The sequence below is a fragment of the Panthera pardus genome, unplaced genomic scaffold (assembly GCF_024362965.1).
Source record: "Panthera pardus isolate Hobbes unplaced genomic scaffold, ASM2436296v1 HiC_scaffold_8, whole genome shotgun sequence".
NCBI classification, from domain to species: domain Eukaryota; kingdom Metazoa; phylum Chordata; class Mammalia; order Carnivora; family Felidae; genus Panthera; species Panthera pardus.
This window is the reverse complement of record NW_026527013.1, coordinates 140044396-140063089: the sequence shown is the minus strand read 5'-3', so window position 1 is coordinate 140063089 and position 18694 is coordinate 140044396. Positions and strand designations below refer to the sequence as shown.

Here is an 18694-nt window from a genome sequence, read left to right as displayed (position 1 = left end):
AAGTTCCATTAAAAAAACCCCAAAAAACAGATATTAGCAACCAGTGAAGCAAACTCTAAACTGAAATGAAATTTAGAGAACATTTTCTTCAATCTAATGGAAGTTGTAAAAAATAAAAGAGCCCGAATATTTCTTGTTACCAATGCCCACATTTCCGGGCATGTAAAAACATGATGTATTCTGTTACTCTTTTGTGTACCAATAATTTCAAACCTAATGCATAGCAACTCACAGAGCAGTGCACTCACAAAAAAGGGGGCTCAGGAAAGACTTATTTGGTGCCCAATTCTTTGACAGCTTTCTTTTTTTTTAACGTTTTTTTACTTATTTTTGAGATAGAGACAGAGCATGAACGAGGGAGGGTCAGAGAGAGAGGGAGACACAGAATCTGAAACAGGCTCCAGGCTCTGAGCTGTCAGCACAGAGCCCGACGCGGGGCTTGAACTCACGGACCGTGAGATCATGACCTGAGCCGAAGTCGGACGCTTAACCAACTGAGCCACCCAGGTGCCCCTCTTTGACAGCTTTCAATGGCTAGGCCTTTCTGTGTCTGTTTTTATTTTTTTATAATTTTTAAATTATTATTATTATTTTTTGAGAGACAGAATATGAGTGGGGAAGGGACAGAGAGAGACACACACACACACACAGAATTTGAAGCAGGCTCCAGGCTCTGAGCTTCAGCACAGAGCCAGATGCGGGACTTGAACCCATGAACCACAAGATCACGAACTGAACAGAAGTTGGACGCTTAACCAACTGAGCCACTCAGGTGCCCCTGTGTCGGTTTTTAAAAGAGAGATCTATACCTATAAATATTAGCCTCAGTTTCAATATAGTTCTGGTTTACTTTTAAATTTCCAAAGACAGTCCGATAGGATATGTGAATCTGTATCTTTGTACTTAAGTGACTTCATTTTTTAAAAAGTTCTTTAGCAGCCCTTTTCAGGACAGTATTGACAGTGAATGATTTAATTATTCATCCAGGACAATTCTTAAACTTAGGACAATGATGACTGATGTAACGGCACTTCAGCTTAAGGAACAGAAAACTTGCTTTCTACAGATTATTGTTCCTTCATATAAAAATATAATGCACATCAGAAGGGATTAAGTTAAAACTTGATTACCCACTGAATATTTTACAAAAAGATTTTTCCCCAGCCCATTGACTTATGGAATGTCCTCATTTTTCAGACAAAGAGGTCTCAAATAATTGCACAATTTGCTTAGGTTATAGCTTTACCTGTAGACTTCTAGGTTCAATAAAATGTTATGTTAAAAGCAAGTTTTGTATTTATTTGTGACCTTTCTATAGACCTGTAAGGAAATACATTTAAAATTTTAAGATAGTATTCTTTTTCTAACAAAAGCACTGCACAATAACCGTAGAAAAACTTAAAAGTGAATAAAAAAATTCAGCATGCCCTAATAAAACTGTGATGAATATTCTTTTGATGAAATACTTTCATCCATTTTTGAATTATTTCCAGAATAAATTTTCTCTGTGTACAATTTTAAAGTATATTATACATGTTTGAAACTACTTACTGGTACTTGATTATTATTAATAAATCAAATGTAATTTTTCTTTAATACACAGTCTATACTATTAAGATAAGGAATAAAGCCAAACAAACTGAAAAAAATGAAAATGGCAACCTATTCCTAAAAATATTTACTAGGAAAAAATAAAATAGGCCAATTCAGTCCTTTAGGTCATGTTAACTTAATTACACTGTGATTACGTTCAAACTCCATGAGGGCAAAGATTTTTGTTAGTTTTGTTCACTGCTTAATTCTTATGCCCAAAATAGTACTTGCCATATATTAATACTAAAAATCATATGTAGGATGAGTTAATCAGGGCAATATGATAAAATTACGGTTTGTAGACAGTTTAAAGCCCCTTTCGGCAGTATAAATCTAAATAATCAAAATGGATTCATTTAGTACCTTTATGTTTGGAGCCCACAGATATTTGCCTCTACTTTACATATGAGGAAACCACAGCTCATATTGGTCTCTTTGGTTTTTCTTCCTCTAATAGTCCAGCAAAATTAAGAACTGAGCCACACAACAAGAAATGAATTACAAATCTATGATGTTTATTAGCTAAAGATATCTAAAATTGAGATCTATATCTTATACATGACTGATTAGAAAATCATTCTTTTTTTTTCTTTTTGGATTTTTAATTCCAGTAGAACTAACATACAGTGTTATATTAGTTTCAGGTGTATAATACAGTGATTCAACATTTCCATACACACCCAGTGCTCATCTTGGCAAGTGCCCTCCTTAATCCCGATGACCTATTTTACGCATCCCCCCTCACACCTCCTCTCTGGTAACCGTCAGTTCGTTGTCTAGAGTTAAGAGTCAGCTTCGTAGTTTATCTCATTCTCTGTTTCTTTTTCCTTTGCTCATTTGTTTTGTCTCTTACCGTCTTGAATTAGTATTTTTGTATTTTGGGGGTAGATACCCAGTAGCACGATTACTGGATCATATTTTTGATGTTTTGAGGAATCTCCATACCATTTTCCACAGTGGCTGCACCAGTTAGCCTTTCCAACAGTGCATGAGGGTTCCTTTTTCTCCGCATTGTCTCCAACACTTATTTCTTTGTTTCCAATTTTAGTCTATTCTGACGGGTATGAGGTAGTATCTCATTGTAGTTTTGATTTGCATTTCCCTGACGATGAGTGATGTTGAGCATCTTTTCATGTGTCTGTCTTTTGGATGTCTTCTTTGGAGAAATACCTGTTCATTGTCTTCTGCCCATTTTTTAATTGGATTATTTGTTTTTTGGGTATTGGGTTGTGTAAGTTCTTTATATATTTTGGCTACAAACCCCTTATCAGATATGTCATTTGCAAATATCTTCTCCCATTCAGTAGGTTGCCTTTTATTTTTATTGATTATTTCCTTCGCTGTGCAAAAGCTTTTTATTTTGATACAGTCCCAATAGTTTATTTTTGCTCCTGTTTCCCTTGCTGCAGGAGTCATATCTAGAAAAATGTTGCTACAGCTGATGTCAGAGACATTACTGCCTGGTGCTCTTCTACTATTTTTATGGTTGCAGGTCTCACATTTAGGTCTTTAATCCATTTCGAGTTTATTTTTGTATATGGTGTAAGAAAATGGCCCATTTTCATTCTTTTGCATGTAGCTAACCAGTTTTCCCAACACCATTTGTTGAAGAGACTGTCTTTTTCCCATTGGATGTTCTTTCCTGCTTTGTCAAAGATTAGTTGACCCTATAATTGTGACTTTATTTCTGGGTTTTCTATTCTGTTCCATTAATTTATGTGTCTATTTTTGTGCCAATATCATACTGTTTTAATTACTGCAGCTTTGTAATATAACTGGAAGTCTGGAATTGTGATACCTCCAGCTTTCCATTTCTTTTTCAAAATTGCTTTGGCTATTTGGGGTATTTTGTGGTTCCATATAAATTTTAGGATTGTTTATTCTAGTTCTGTGAAAAATGATGTTGGTATTTGATAAGGATTGCATTAAATGTGTAGATTGCTCTGGGTATTATAGGCATTTTAACAATATTTGTTCTTCTAATCCATGAGCATGCAATGTCTTTCCATTTCTTTGTGTCATTTTCATTTTCTTTCTTCAATGTTTTATAGTTTTCAGAATACACATCTTTCACCTCTTTTGTTAGGTTAATTCCCAGGTGTCTTATTTTTGGTGCAATTGTAAATAGAATTGTTTCTAACATCCCTAATATCCCTTCCTGCTACTTCATTATTAGTGTATAGAAACGCAACAGATTTCTGGGGCACCTGGATGGCTCAGTTGGTTGAGTGTCTGACTTTGGCTCAGGTCATGATCTCGCGGTCTGTGGGTTTGAGTCCCACGTTGGTCTCTGTGCTGAAAGCTCAGAACTTGGAGCCTGCTTCAGATTCTGTGTCTCCCTCTCTCTCTCTCCCCCACTCATGCTCTGTCTCTCTCCATCTCTCAAAAATGAATAAACATTTAAAAAGTTTTACAAAAAAAGAAATGCAACAGATTTCTACACATTGATTTTGTATCTTATGACTTTACTGAATTCACTTTCAGTTCTCATAGTTTTTGGTGGAGTCTTTGGGTTTTTTATATATAGTATCATGTCATCTGCAGAGAGTGAAAGTTTTATTCCTTACCAATTTGGATGCCATTTATTTTTATTTATTTATTTATTTATTTATTTATTTATTTATTTATTTATTTATTTTCTGATTGCTGTGTGGCTAGGACTTGTTGAATAAAAGTGGTAAGAGTGGACATCCTTGTCTTTTTCCTGACCTTTGGGGAAAGCTCTCACTTTTTGCCCATTGAGTATGTTGTTCACTGTGATTTTTCATATATGGCCTTTATTATGTTGAGTTGTAGTTGTGTTACCGCTAAACCTACTTTGCTGAGGGCTTTTATCGTGAATGGTTATTTTATTTTGTCAAATACTTTTTCTGTGTCTGTTGAAATGATCATATGGTTTTTATCCTTTCTTATTGATGTGATTTATTATGTTGATTGACTTGTGAATATTGAGCCACTCTTGCATCCTGGAAATAAATCTCACTTGATCATGGTGAATTATTTTTTTAAATGTATTATTGGATTCAGTGTGCTAATATTTTGTTGAGGATTTTTACATCCATGTTCATCAGAGATATTGGCCTATATTTCTCCTTTTTTGTAGTGTCTTAATCTGGTTTTGGTATCAGGGTGATACTGACCTCTTAGAATAAATTGGGAAGTTTTCTTTCTATTTTTTTTTTTTTTGGAATAGTTTGAGAAAAATAGATATTAACTCTTCTTTAAGAAGAATTTAAGAGTTAAGTTTTGTAGAATTCACCTGTGTAGTCATCTGATCCTGGACTTTTGTTTCTTGGAAGTTTTTGATTACTCTTCAGTCTTCTTGCTGGTAATTGGTCTGTTGCAATTTCCTATTTCTTCCTGCTTCACTTTGGGAGGTTATATGTTTTTAGGAATATATCCGTTTATTCTAGTTTGTCCAATTTGTTGGCATATAGTTTTTCAAAACATTCTCTCAATTGTTGGTATTTCTGTGGTGTTGATTTTTGTTTCTCCTCTTTCATTAGTGATTTTGTTGATTTGAGTCCTCTCTCTCTCTCTCTCTGTGTCTCTTTTGATGAGTCTGGCTAGAGGTTTATCAATTTTGTTGACTTTTTTCAAAGAACTAGCTCCTCATTTCATTGATCTATTACATTTTTTAAAGTTCTCATATTATTTATATCTGCTCTAATCTTTATTATTTCCTTTCTTCTGCTGGTTTGGGGTTTTGTTTGTTGTTCTTTTTCTAGCTTTTGTAGGTGCAAAGTTAGGTTGCTTATTTGAGAATTTTCTTGCTTCTTGAGATAGGCCTGTATTGCTATAAATTTCTTCTATGAATCACTTTGGTGCATCCCAAAGATTTTGGACCATTGTGTTTTCATTTTTGTTTGTTTCCATGTACGTTTCGATTTCTTGGTTGCCCTGTTCATTGTTTAGTAGAATGTTAATTAACCTCCATGTATTTGTGGTTTTTCCAGATTTTTGTTCTTGTGGTTGATTTCTAGTTCCGTAGCATTGTGGTCAGAGAAGATGCATGGTATGAGTTCAATCTTTTTGAATTTGTTGAGGCTTGTTCTGTGGCCTTATATGTGATCTCTTCTGGAGAATGTTCTATGTGCACTTGAAATGAATGTGTATTCTGCTCTTTTAGGACAGAATGTTCTGAATATATATGTTAAATCCATCTGGTCCAGTGTGTCATTCAAAGCCATTGTCTCCTTGTTGATTTTATGTTTGAATGATCTGCCCATCAATGTAAGTGGGGTGTTAAAGTCTCCTACAATTATTCTATTACCATCAATTAGTTCCTTTATGTTTATTATTAACTGTTTTATGTTTTTGGATGATTATATGTTGGGTGCATAAATATTTACAATTGTTATGTCGTCTTGGTGGATTGCCCCCTTTATTATAATATAGTGTCCTTCTTTGTTTTAAAGTCTATGTTGTCTGATACAGGTATTGCTACTCTGGCTTTCTTTTGACATCCATTTGCATGATAAGTGTTTCTTCATCCACTCGCTTTCAATCTGCAGGTGTCTTTAGGTCTGAAATGAATCTTTTGTAGGCAACATATGGATGGGTCTTATTTTTTTTTATCCATTCTGTAACCCTGTCTTTTGATTGGAACATTTAGACCATTTATATTAAAAGTAATTATTGATAGATATGCACTGCCATTTTATTATTTGTTTTGTCGTTTTTTGTAGTTTTTCTCTGATCCTTTCTTCTCTTTCTTTCATGGTTTGCTGGTTTTCTTAGTGACATACTTAGATTCCTTTTTTTTTAATTCTTTCCATGTCTATCAGTGGTATTTGATTTGTATATATTTGTATATCATTGGGTCTGTCCGTAACATTTTCTGTATATAGCAGTCTGTATTAAGTTGATGATTGCTTAAGTTCAAACCCATTTACTTTTCGCCCCCACCGTGTTTTAGGTATATGGTACCACATTTTGCATCCTTTTATTTTGTGAATTTCTTGACTGATTTTTTTTCCACAAATACTTATTTTTACTGGTTTTGTGCTTCCTACTTTTCATAGTCTCACTTATGGACTTTGTTTTTCACCCCAGAAATCCCCTTTAATATTTCTTGTAAGGCTGCTTTAGTGGTTGGTCATGAACTCTTTTAGTTTTTGTTTATCTGAGCAACTCAGTTTATCTCTCCTTCAGTTCTGAATAGTAGCCTTACTGGATGAAGTATTTTTGGCTTTAGGTTTTTCCCTTTCAGCACTTTAAATATATCACACCTCCTTTCTGGCCTGCAAAGTTTCTGCTGAAAAATCCTGATAGCTTTATGGGCTTTCCTTTGTATGTAACTCTCTTCTTCTTTTCTATTTAATTTTTTTTCTTTATCACTACTTTTTCCCATTTTACTTCACTGTGTGTCTTGGTGTAGCCCTCTGTTGGTTGATTTTGTTGGAAGATCTCTGTGCTTCTTGGATCTGGATACCGGTTTCCTTCCTCAGATTAGGGAAGTTTTCAACTATTATTTCACCAGATAAATTTTCTCCTTCTTCTTCTCTCTCTTCTCCTTCTGGGATCCCTATAATACAAATGTTATTATGCTTAGTGGAGTCACTTAATTCCCTAAGTTTGTTCTCGTTCTGCATAATTATTTTTTCTTTCATTTGTTCAGCTTGATTACTTTCCACGACTGTCTTCTAGTTCATTAATTCATTCCTTTGCTTCTTCCAGTCTGCTATTTATTCCATCAAGCGTATTTTTTTAAGTTTATTTATTTATTTTTGAGAGAGAGAAAAAGCATGAGCAGGAGAGGGGCAGAGAGAGAGAGGGAAAGAGGGAATCCCAAGCAGGCTCTACACTGTCGGCGCAGAGCTTGACACGAGGCTTGATTCCATGAACCGTGATATCATGACCTGAGCTAAAATCAAGGGTCAGATGCTTAACTGACTGAGCCACCCAGATGCCCCTCTATCAAGTGTATTTTAAATTTCATTTATTGTGTTCTGCTTCTCTGGTTAGTTCTTTGTTTTCTCTCTTTCTTGACATCTCACTGATGTCCTCCACTCTTTTCTCATGTCCAGTGAGTATCTTTATGATTAATCCTTTAAATTCTCTATCAGGCATGTTAATAATCTCCATTTTGCTTAGATCTCATGGTGTGGTTTTGTCCTCTTCTTTCATTTGTGACATATTCCTTTGCCTCCTCATTTTGCCTACTTCTCTGTGTCTGTTTCTCTGGGTTAGGAAAGTCAGCTAAATCTCTTGCTTTTGAAAGTAGTAGGGTGGGAGGTGCACTTTTACCTAGGTGGCACCGGTTCTTCTCCACAGGAGATGAGCAGCCTTCATGGAGACCTGGACTGGCCTGACTGTCCACAAAGCACACATGGGCTGGGATGCAGTTGTAACAAGGTACAGGTAGTGTTGGCAAGGTTTGCGCAGGTCTTCTGGGGGAGAGGTTCTGCAGCACCAGGACTGAAGCAGGCCTGGCTGGAGGGGGTGGGGCACAGGGTAAGTAAGTTAGATAGTGAATGCTAGTGCTGCTAGTGCTGCTGGTTCTCCAGGTGATTCTGTGTTTATGATGAGGGACAGCGGAGGAAGATGGCACCCATCAGCTCCCCTGTTCCTGGAGAAGTTCCTCAGCAAACTCTGATCAGCAACTAAGTCTCCCTGTTGCAAGCCCCCGGGACCCTAAGCCACTATTCCCAAGCTGCATCTTCACAGCCATCTGTTGCATGTCCCTTCGAGGGCAGGAGCTCAGCCCCCTTTTGCCCTTCCCTCAATCTACCAGAGCTGAGCCTACTGACCTTCAGAGTTCTAGGCTCTAAGTCAGGTGATTGCAAGCACCCATGGAATTTGGCCCCTCTGATTCTCAAAGCCAAATGCCACAGGGATTTCTACTTCCCCATAGGCTCCCTGGTATGCTAGTCTGTTTCTTGCCCCTCTCCATGCCTGTAGCTCTGGCTGTCAGACACATGGGGTTTGGGACTCCCACTGAGTCCTTGCCCTTTCTACCCTTTTCCATGTGGCCTCTTCTCTACATTTAGTTGTGGAGTTTGTTCAGCTAGTCTTTGGGTCCTTTTCTGGGTTATTTGCTCTGATGAGAGCAAATATCTAGTATCCATGGGATGAGATGAGTTTAGGGTCCTCCTACTCTACCATCTTCCCCAGAAGTTGGAAAATAATTCTTAAAACAATTTAGAGAAACTCACTGAAGCTCTTGATGTGTAATATTACTTTTGGACCTGATTGTTGTGCACTCTGGGTTAATTTGCTGATTAGCTAATTTAACTACATTCTCGTTTAGTTTTTTCATCTAGTAGCCTTAGTGTTTGTTTACATTTTCTGATTAGGTTGGATGAAGATAATTGTTAATAATATCTCCCTTGTGATCAACTTGAAATGAATGTAAACCACTTGGAAAATCCCTTTTCAGAACTTGTTGAACCCAAAGTTCTTTGTCCTGTAGCAGACAATCTCTGTTAAATTTCCCAAAGTCTTATCTTGTGCATCTTCAGCCAAGCCTGATGACTCGAGTTCAGTCTCTTTGCAGACTTCCACTTGTCCTCCATCATTATAACTCCTTTCCCTCTAAATTCTAAACTCTTTTTTAAATATAATTTACTGTCAAATTGGTTTCCATAGTAAATTCTAAACTCTTTAGCAACTTGGAAATCCAATTTTTGCTGCCTTTTCCTCTGTTACTCCTCTAAGCTTCCACTCCTTGAGTCAGAGTAGAAAAATACCTCTAGGCAGAATCCCAGGGCTATCATGAGACTCACATTACAAGTTTTTCTTCTCTGGAGAATCATAGTTTTGTACTGCCTGTTGTTCAATACCTGAAAACAGTTACCACATCTATTTGGCAAGTTGTGAAGTTTTTTACAGCACAAATGACAAACCTGCTTATACTGCTTGCTCTGTCAGGTCCAGAAACAGACATCTTATTTACTTTTTGTTATGCTTTTTTCATCGTGTTCTTCTTTTTTTCTTTCCTGACTGAATACACTTATTTATTTTGGTTGAATACATTTATTTCATTCTTTTTTTTTTTTTTTTTTGGTGTGATTTGAAATCAACACTCTATTTCCATTAAATAGTGGTCATTTTAAAAAATATATATTTGCCTAATATTTGAACCTTTATTTTTGTAACAACATCAATAATTAACGAATATATTTAAGATTGCTCCCTCTAAGAATGTGATTGTGAAAATTGAGGCATAAATATTGGAAAAGAAACTTCTGAGTCACAATTTAGAATGCTATTATTTATACCTAGGAAATCTAACAGAATAAAGTAATTTATTATATCTAATAAGATAACTTAATAAGCTGGCTACAAAATTAAGAGTCTTTCTGTATACTAAGACGTGTATTGGCCCCTGGCAGAGGAACAGCAGCAGCCCTAGGTAGACTTCCTTGGTTCCCCTCAACTTTGACAAAGGCCGTCGGGATAATTGAAGTTCTCCAGAGGGAGGTGAAACCCCACCAGGATGAATAGCCTGAGGTTAGGATTGTAATCCGGATAGCTCAAATTGATGAACAAAAGGGAACTGCTGCTGCTGTGCATAAAATACAGTAGGCTGGCATCTATGTGGAAAATGCTTTCTTTGATATCATACTGCTTCTGATTCCCCCTGCCCCCCTTTGGAGGTGTGTATATGTGTTTAAAAAAAGTTTCCTGTTGATTTTCCTGGAAGGATAAGAAAGATTATCTTAACACTGGTAGAGAAATCTTGGAAGATGCTAAGGCTTGGAGAGATAAAGGTTAACCAAGATTCTTCTAGATTCTTCTACTGTCTTGAGGGCTACTCGCTAGGCTTCAAGATGTGATTCCAAATTGAATAACTAAATCTTTGGGGAAAGTGTCATTGTCATTATGTCCTGTGAATCATATCGGTAAGAGAAGGGAAATGGTTCCTTAGAAGAAACATCTGTGAACAGGAAAGGGTGATGTTTTTCTAAAGGGTGGTAGACACTGGCTCTGTGAAAGTATAAAGAAGAGATACTTTTTAAGGAGAGGGAAAAAAGGCAGCTGTCAACTCAGAGAAGCAAGGATAACAAATGAGCTGTCACTACAGAGAGGTGATCTCTGGAGGAAAAAAAAATGACTTTCTTTTTCCTAGGACTGTGGGCAGCCTTTTATGTACCGTGTAATTTAAATTTTTTCTCCAATGTTCCAATTTCTTTATTTTACCCTTCTTGTTTCTGGCATACTTCTGTAGCCTGTGCATTAGCACTGCGAGCAGTTAACCTAATGAGGAGTTAAGGAAAGTGCAGTCTTACCCAGCTTGTGGCATTAAAATTGCATCAAGAAGGACAGTAGGTCTCAGTGAAGCAAGGGAAGCCCAGAACAGCAGCACTCTAGCCCAGAGTGCTAAGAGGATGACTTAGGGGAGGGCATTGAGACAACTCCCTACCCATTTGTCGAATGCACCAGAGAAAGGCAACACTTGATCCAGGGAAGGCTAACAATTGGGTTATATAACAATTTAAATAAGTTCATGAATATCTTCTTCTTTAATGTAATTTTAACTTCCAAATGCTGTAAGATGCATATTAACATCATTAACGACAGCAATAATAGATAATATTTACTGAGTGTTTGCTATTTCTATACTTTGTGTTGTACTTGAGTTATCTCATGTAATCCTCGAAAATGATTTATGAGGAAGATACTACCATTTTCTCAGATGAGGAAATAGAGTTTTGATGAGATTAAGTGAGATTAAGTAACTTTGGTCATGCTTACGCATCTAGTTAATGAAGTAGCCAGCATTCAAATTCAAGTACCTGATTTTAGACCCTACCTTTTTATATACTCCGAATAAGCCAAATATAGTGAGTACCGATATATAGAATAAATAATACAGCCTACAGCACAGTCCCATGGATAGACATCAGTACTTCCAGAAGTGATCTCGCACACTGGAATTTTATATCCTCATGAAGTAAGTAGAGAGAGTGTTCTCTGGAGGTAAGGTGAGCTGGGCATTCTATTTTCTGTCTGCTAAAACAATAGGAATTCCTTTCTTCCAGGCAAAAATATTAAGTAAGTCAAGGCCATCTATGAGCATAGCATACTGGGCATATAAGGTCTGGAAAATAAACACCTGCTGTACCGGGACTAAGGCCATCTAATGGTTTTTACCCAAACAACTCAAGGGAGGATATCTCCTCAAATGTGTTTTTGAAGTACATGGTGTTTTATGAAAAAAATGAAGATAATAAATGCTGCATATTAAAATGTTTGTGACAGGTGCATTTAAAGTCTTCTCTGACCTCCTGCCCCTAAGTGTGTTCACATGACAACTTCCTTGAATAAATACTTAGTCTGGAGGCTATTCTGGAAAGCAGAGGTCTCTGATACACTTGGTAACTATAGTTACAGTTGTCTCTTCTTTTCCTGGAATGTAAAATAATATATCATCATCTCAGAAGTCATTTTGAAAGCCTTAATGAGATAAACACTCATTTTTCCTTGCAATATTCTTATTGTTGAGTGCTAGTCATAATTTCCTTCTCTTAATGATAAAAATGATGTCTAGCCATAAAGCAGAAGCAAGATGTGAATGCTAATGTCTTACAACTTGAAGAACAAATCAATTAATTAAAAAAGTATTCCAAGGAAAGTGTTTTTCTTGTCATTATAAAACAAAATAACTAATTTATTTAATTAATGATTATTCTGGATAATGATTATATTGAGTTTTAATTGGCTAATCCATACAAACTTGGCAAAACGTTAATACAAAACTGATTTTTTAAAATGTTCACCAAAAATTGAAGTGTTCCTCTCAGCTTGGAAAAGCAATTGTAACACGTGGAAGAAATGGGAAATTAATCCAGTGGCTTGGTAATGTGAATCATTCCCCTACTCCCTGATGTCTCTTGTGTCTTGTGGGAAGGGACTCTCCTCCAGGGGCTCCGAAGGAAAAAGGTTAACAAAACTTGTCTCTTCAGTTCTTATTCATGAGAAGGCATTTAGGAGGATATTTTAAATTTTATTTCCTCAGTTATACTAAAAGGCATATCTATAGTAAAATAGAAACACTTTAATAAATATCCTTCAGGATAGATTTGCCAATCTTTCCTGTTATGTCCAAGGTATGGTGTTTCCCCCACAAAGAAATAGAGTACTTGATATGCCAGGCAGAATTCTTTTCCTACTTAGTTTCTACACCCATTGCTGAGGTCTGTGACTTGAGCTCAACTTGGGCTGGGAAACTGACTTGTGTGGGTCCTGGATGCTGTCCCTACCTTTTTATCCTGTTGTGAACATGATGGGTAACAAGAAAACACACTGGCAAAGGCGTAGGGAATGATTTTGGCTGCAAATTTTTATTTCCTAAGTAAAATTTTGTTACTCTGTTCGCTTGTACCTCACCTTCAGAATTTATTTCCTTATGAATTCTGAGCCTTCTTACCACTGTAGGAGAGCCCCAAGTCCAAACATTAAAGAGACCATGACTGTCATCACTACTCCTTATTCTTCCCTTTAACCCAGGTCCACAGTGGTAAGAGCAAGTTTTTTAAAGTGACACCAAAGCCAATAATCAAGAGAAAAAGATGAAGTAGATTGAAGCAGGAGCTCAAGAACAAGTGACAAGGACTGCAAACAACTTTTGGTGTCTGTAACTTGTCACCATGTGCCAGCAGATAGGTAGCTCACACAATGGGCCAGATTGTATTGAAGAAAAATAGTTGAAATGGCCATTTTTCAACTAGTGGCGTCTTTTAGAGGTGTAACATATAAGAGCAGGTCTACTGACTATATATTTCAACAAATTGCTACATAATTACTTATACAGGTGACTTTTCAGTATTTTATTTGAAAATAAACATATTGACTTATCAGAGAGTGAGCTGCTTGAAGGCAGTGCTGATTCATATTTATTATTCTGTCTAAATCTATCTAAATATCTAGATATATTTAGATATCTATCTAAATCTAAAATAGTGTAAGCATCCTTGCAAGGCTGGAGAGCTCTCTCTTTCTGCCCCCCTCTCTCTTTATATATATATGTATATGTATGTATATGTATACATGTACATGTACATATGTATATACATATGTACATGTATACATATATACACATATATGTACATGCACATATACATGTACATATATGTATGCATATGCATACATGTACATATATGTATATGTACATATGTATATGTACATGTATACATGTACATATATATGTATATGTACATATGCATATACATATATACATGTACACATATACATATATATCTGTACATATATATGTACATATATGTATACATACATATATATACATGTACATATATATGTATGTATGTGTAATTTCTATGTGTATGTTCTATATCTATATCTATATCTATATGTCTTTATCTATCTATGTATATATATCTGTTAATCTCACCAGGGCTGGTGAAAGAGAGAGAGAGGGAAGGAGGGAGACATAGAGGAAGGGAGGGAGAAAGAAGGAAGGGGAGAGAGAGAGAGAGAGAGAGAGAGAGAGAGAGAAATATACAAACCTTCCATATTTTCCTCCCTGTAGTGATGGAGTGAGAAAGAGATTTGCAAGACAGCTGTGTTCTTGGTTGCATTGAGAAGTTATTGTTCATTCTTTGGTGGCTGTGACTCCTGCTCCAACTTTTGGACACAGGCTCCTTGTGGACATGCAGTAAATCCAACATTGCCTTCACCCTGCTAAAGGATGGTTAAGTTCTATCAGCTCTCCTAGACACTAAGATTCTTAGAAGGCTCTTCCCACATCTTTTTGAGGTGGTGGTGAACTACAGTATTTTGGGTTCTGTACTGAGTTTTAATGTTGAAGGAGTGGTTTACCTCTATACCACCAACCAATGTTTTGGACACCACCTGAGTGTCATATAATCCAACACAGTTTTGATGCTGTTCACTCAGAGGTAGCATTAGATCCCACAGGCTCAGTCCCGGAAGACTGCTCTCTACTTCACATGCCAATTGCAAGTCCAGGTTGTTGGATGTGCTTCTCACTGAATGGCTATAAATTAGAAGTTTCCATGACCCCTTCCCTGGTTTTGATTAATTTGCTAGAGTAGCTTTCAGAATTCAGGGAACCCATTAATTCATTATATTACTAGCTATTACATAGGATATGAAAGGATGCGAGTCAACAGCCAAATGGAAAGATACATACAACAAGGTGTGGGGAAGGTGCAGCAGACACACCACTCTCCCTGGATCTCCTCATGATCACCAACCCATAAGCTCTCTGAACCCTCTCCTTTTGGCTTTTCATGGAGGCTTCATTACACAGGCGATATTTATTAAATCATTGGAAACTGGTGATCGATTCAACCTCTAGTTCCCTTCCTTCTCCCTGGAAATCAGGGGGTGAGTCTGAAAGTTCTAACCCTCTAACCACATGGTTGGGGTTCCCTAGCAACCAAGCCCCATCCCTAGGTGTTTCCAAAGCCACCTCATAAACATAAACCCCAGTGCGGTGGAATGAGGCTTATTATGAATAATAAGATGCCCATTTCACCTTTGTGGCTCTGAATCAATTTCAGGAACTGATGACAAGAGACCAAATGTTATAACAAAAGATGCTTCCATTGTTGTTATCACTCAGTTCCAGAGGTTTTAGAAGCAGTGAGCCAGGAACCATGGATGAAGACCAGATATATATGAGAAATATATTTTGGTCACCTGAATGAACAAATATATATGTCAAAAACCAAACTGTACACAGAATAAAACAAAGTAGAAAGACGAGTTTATTGCGAGGTTTTTGACCTGCAAGCTGGGAAACTCAAGGCTACAGGAGCTGTGAGTTCTGGATTGCTCATGGAATAAAGGGTTTTTATGGGGTGAATGTGGAAGTTATTTGGCTTTTTCAGCTGACTGGTTGCCTAGTAGTCGTCTTCTTTATTTGCATTAGGGTAACTGAGCCAGGGGAACAAGGAAGTCCAAAGATGACGTGAGCAGACTTGGTGTTTGAAGATTGGCTGGCATCCGGGGGTTGACTGGCATCCTCTGCTGATTTCTGAGAAAAGCTGCAAATTCCTGAGAATTATGTTAGGTAAGGTTAAGTTTTATTGTTCTTTAATGCACCTGTGTTGGCCAACTCTGTTTTTGTCCCCAACATAAATGACTCTGTTGTAGTTTTGGTTCTACATACAATTCTTATAAATATCACACTCTGCAAGGTGGTAGGTTCTAATAACAACACCTTCTGCAGCCTTCAGATCTGATCACTTGCAGAATTCATATTCTCCATATCTTGGGAATGGGAAAATTGAAATTTGGTGGCTAGCAGTAGAGGTGTGGTGGTGGTTATGTGGAGTTTTGCCATAATGTCGTCTCTGAACAAACCTTTCAGAAAAGTTTCTGATTCTGATATTTGTAAGTTCTCTATTCCTAAAATATGGACCATGTGTGCCCAGCATAAGCTTTTGTTGTCAAGTCCTGGAAAATAAGATCCTACAAGGCATCTGACACTATCCTGTTCATATTATATGTCAGAGTAACACTTGAAGTAACATGTCTTCGTATTATTTAATTCTTATTAGTAGCTTGGTTGTTTGTTTAAATCTCATTAGTAGCTAATTCATGTAATTAACTGTAATTTTCCAGGATGGTCTTTTGGTAGCTTACGAGTATAGAAATGTGAAATTTCCCCTAAAGAATGATAAATAAATTCATCACTTTCATCACTGACATATGGTCTTTAATGTCAATAATCTAATAAAGGTCTTAGGTTAGACTCATAAAAATAAGTAAAGATTAGAAAATGAGACCTGTAGGAAAAGATTAAAGGATCATTCAGAAAAACTGAGAGCCCTTTCACTGATAATCTTCATTTTTCTGATAATAAAATAAGGAGAATGTTGGTCACCTTCATAAAGGAGAATTATTGTTCTTCATAAATAATAGAAGAAAGAGTAAATAAAGTGTTAATTTTAACACTTGAATGGGTCAGAAATTTCACCCAGTTGGAAAATATTAAGGATTACTTTAGAAATGAAAAATTTAGAATTATTCTTTCTGGATTAAGACAGGACAGCTTTCTGATTTGTTGGTTGTGATCTGGGACAGGTTAACTAAAGCACGTGGACAAATCTGATCGCTTTAATAAAGTTCAGTCAACTGTTTAATCTTAGAAACCCTCTGTCATTCTTAGAATGGCCTCTGGAGGTCAGGGTTGAGGCATGGTGTGTTGCTGAGTTCCCTAGTTCAGTCTTTGCGGTCAGAGTACCACAAACACTGCTACTTTTGGTTCTCCATCTGGTATCACTCATAAACTCTAAGTTTGTTTATGCATAAAAGATAATTCAACTAACAAGCTAATGTGCAATATTCTGTGTTATTGGATACTTGCATATCTTTCTAAACATTTTTAATTTATACATTTAAGTAAGAGTCTGTATTAATTTCTGTTAAAATAAAGTAGTTAGGGCTCAAAGAACATTAAAAAAAATCTGTTAAGGTCTTGAAATATGTAAAGACTTGTAAAATAATACATATTGAGAATGAAGGCACCTCAAGTTTAAAATAATAGGATTATTTTAATTTTTCTCACGTTCCTAAAATTTAGGATTGCAATCATTCTTTTAATTCAAAAGCATTTGAAAGCTCTCCAAAAAATTTTAAAAAACCATTTGGAATGAGGTAGAATAATTTACCATTATTACTGTACGTTAGTGTTTTTATTAGCCCCGACTCAGAGAATGGCAGGCAGCCAAAAGACATCCATCCTCCCCCGAGTCCCTCCTGTGCATCCTTACTCCACAGTCCAATGACTAGTGAAGGCCAGCACCTAGGAAGGGGGGATTAGAGGAAGGTTCTATATTTGAGAAGCTCTTTACCAATTTTTGGAACTACATGTTTTCCTATTCTTTTGCTATTTTCTGCTTCTTCCCATTTATACTTATTTGTGTTTAAACAATGCTCCTGGCTATCCTTGAATATTTTGGAAAAATATGAATGGTAGTCTTATATTTTCAACGTCTAAATGTGTAAAACATTTAAACATCTAAACGTCTAAATGAGTTGCTGTATTTAATTATATATTGTGTGGTAATAAATATGAGGATGATTGAGCTGTTTCCAGATATTATTCACTTAGAAAGAGTATGCCCTGGTAATTCTGGTAATGCCCAGGCTTTTCCTAGTCCTCTGAGTCCCTTCCCTCTTCCTGCCCTCATTCCCAAACCTTATTCTTTAAGGCTCCAATGTCTTCTCTGTGAAGGTTTCTCAAATTCCATCATGTGAATTTCACACCCCTTTCTGGGTTTACTCACTGGATCTTATACATACCTCTGTTAAAACTCATGCAGTGGCATGTTTTTAAGTTCTTCCATGTTCCTAAAATTCACAGTTACAAACAGCAAGGTAAAGAGGATATCAAAACATTTAAAAACCAGCAGAGTACCAGCGTTGATCAATTGGAATGGAGACCAGCTTGAAATAACACTGGTATGGTGGGGCTTAAAAAGATCTCTTCAGGCTACCTTCTGAGCTCATTAAGGGCAGGACTTCTGCATAACTTGGTATTCTTAGGACCTAGCACAGTACTTGGCATTTGGTTGATCAATAAATGTTTTATGAATAAGTGAATGAGATATCAAGAAAAGTTATTCATTAGTTCCAGTGTAGTGTGAATTCCAGTGAAGTGTGAGTAGTGACTTCAGGATTGCCTGACACCATTTAATGTTAGACATTAGGTTAGCTTGTGTTGTTCCTCATATGAGGTGATCCTAATGACACATTCCACAAGATCTATGTGTTGAATTATTGTGACAGGCGATCTGTTCTCACACTTTCCTGGTATTTTTGAGGGACAGAATGAGTTGATTAAATTGGATTTGTGAAAGAACAGATAGTAGATAAACCTGTTTCTCAAAGAAATCAGTCTGTGATGCCATTTAAAAAATTACCTGTAATTAATTATTTAAAAGATATCGAACATTTTGAAAGCTGTTATTCCTCATAAGTTACTTTCACGTATGGTAGGATACATACTAGATGAGAGTCATTCTTCATTTAATGTTTATTTATTGTGGAAAAAGATTCTTTGGATACAGTTTAGAACTATTTAAATTGAGGAAATAAGTGTTCAGTTTGCCTCGGGGTAGCAATTCTTCAGAGACTTTTTTTTTATAACCTTAAAGTAGAGACA

General features: G+C 36.4%; 1 protein-coding gene across 1 annotated transcript in view; it reads left to right on the top strand.

Annotated features, from left to right (window-relative positions):
• Positions 1 to 15974, top strand: part of IQUB (IQ motif and ubiquitin domain containing) — a 122146-nt gene extending 106172 nt beyond the window's left edge. The window contains exon 13 of the mRNA XM_019452603.2: positions 15455 to 15974. Within this exon, the coding sequence (XP_019308148.2) occupies positions 15455 to 15463 (9 nt within the window). The 3' untranslated portion in view covers positions 15464 to 15974. The remainder of the gene's footprint in view (positions 1 to 15454) is intronic.
• The last annotated feature ends 2720 nt before the right edge of the window (positions 15975 to 18694 follow it).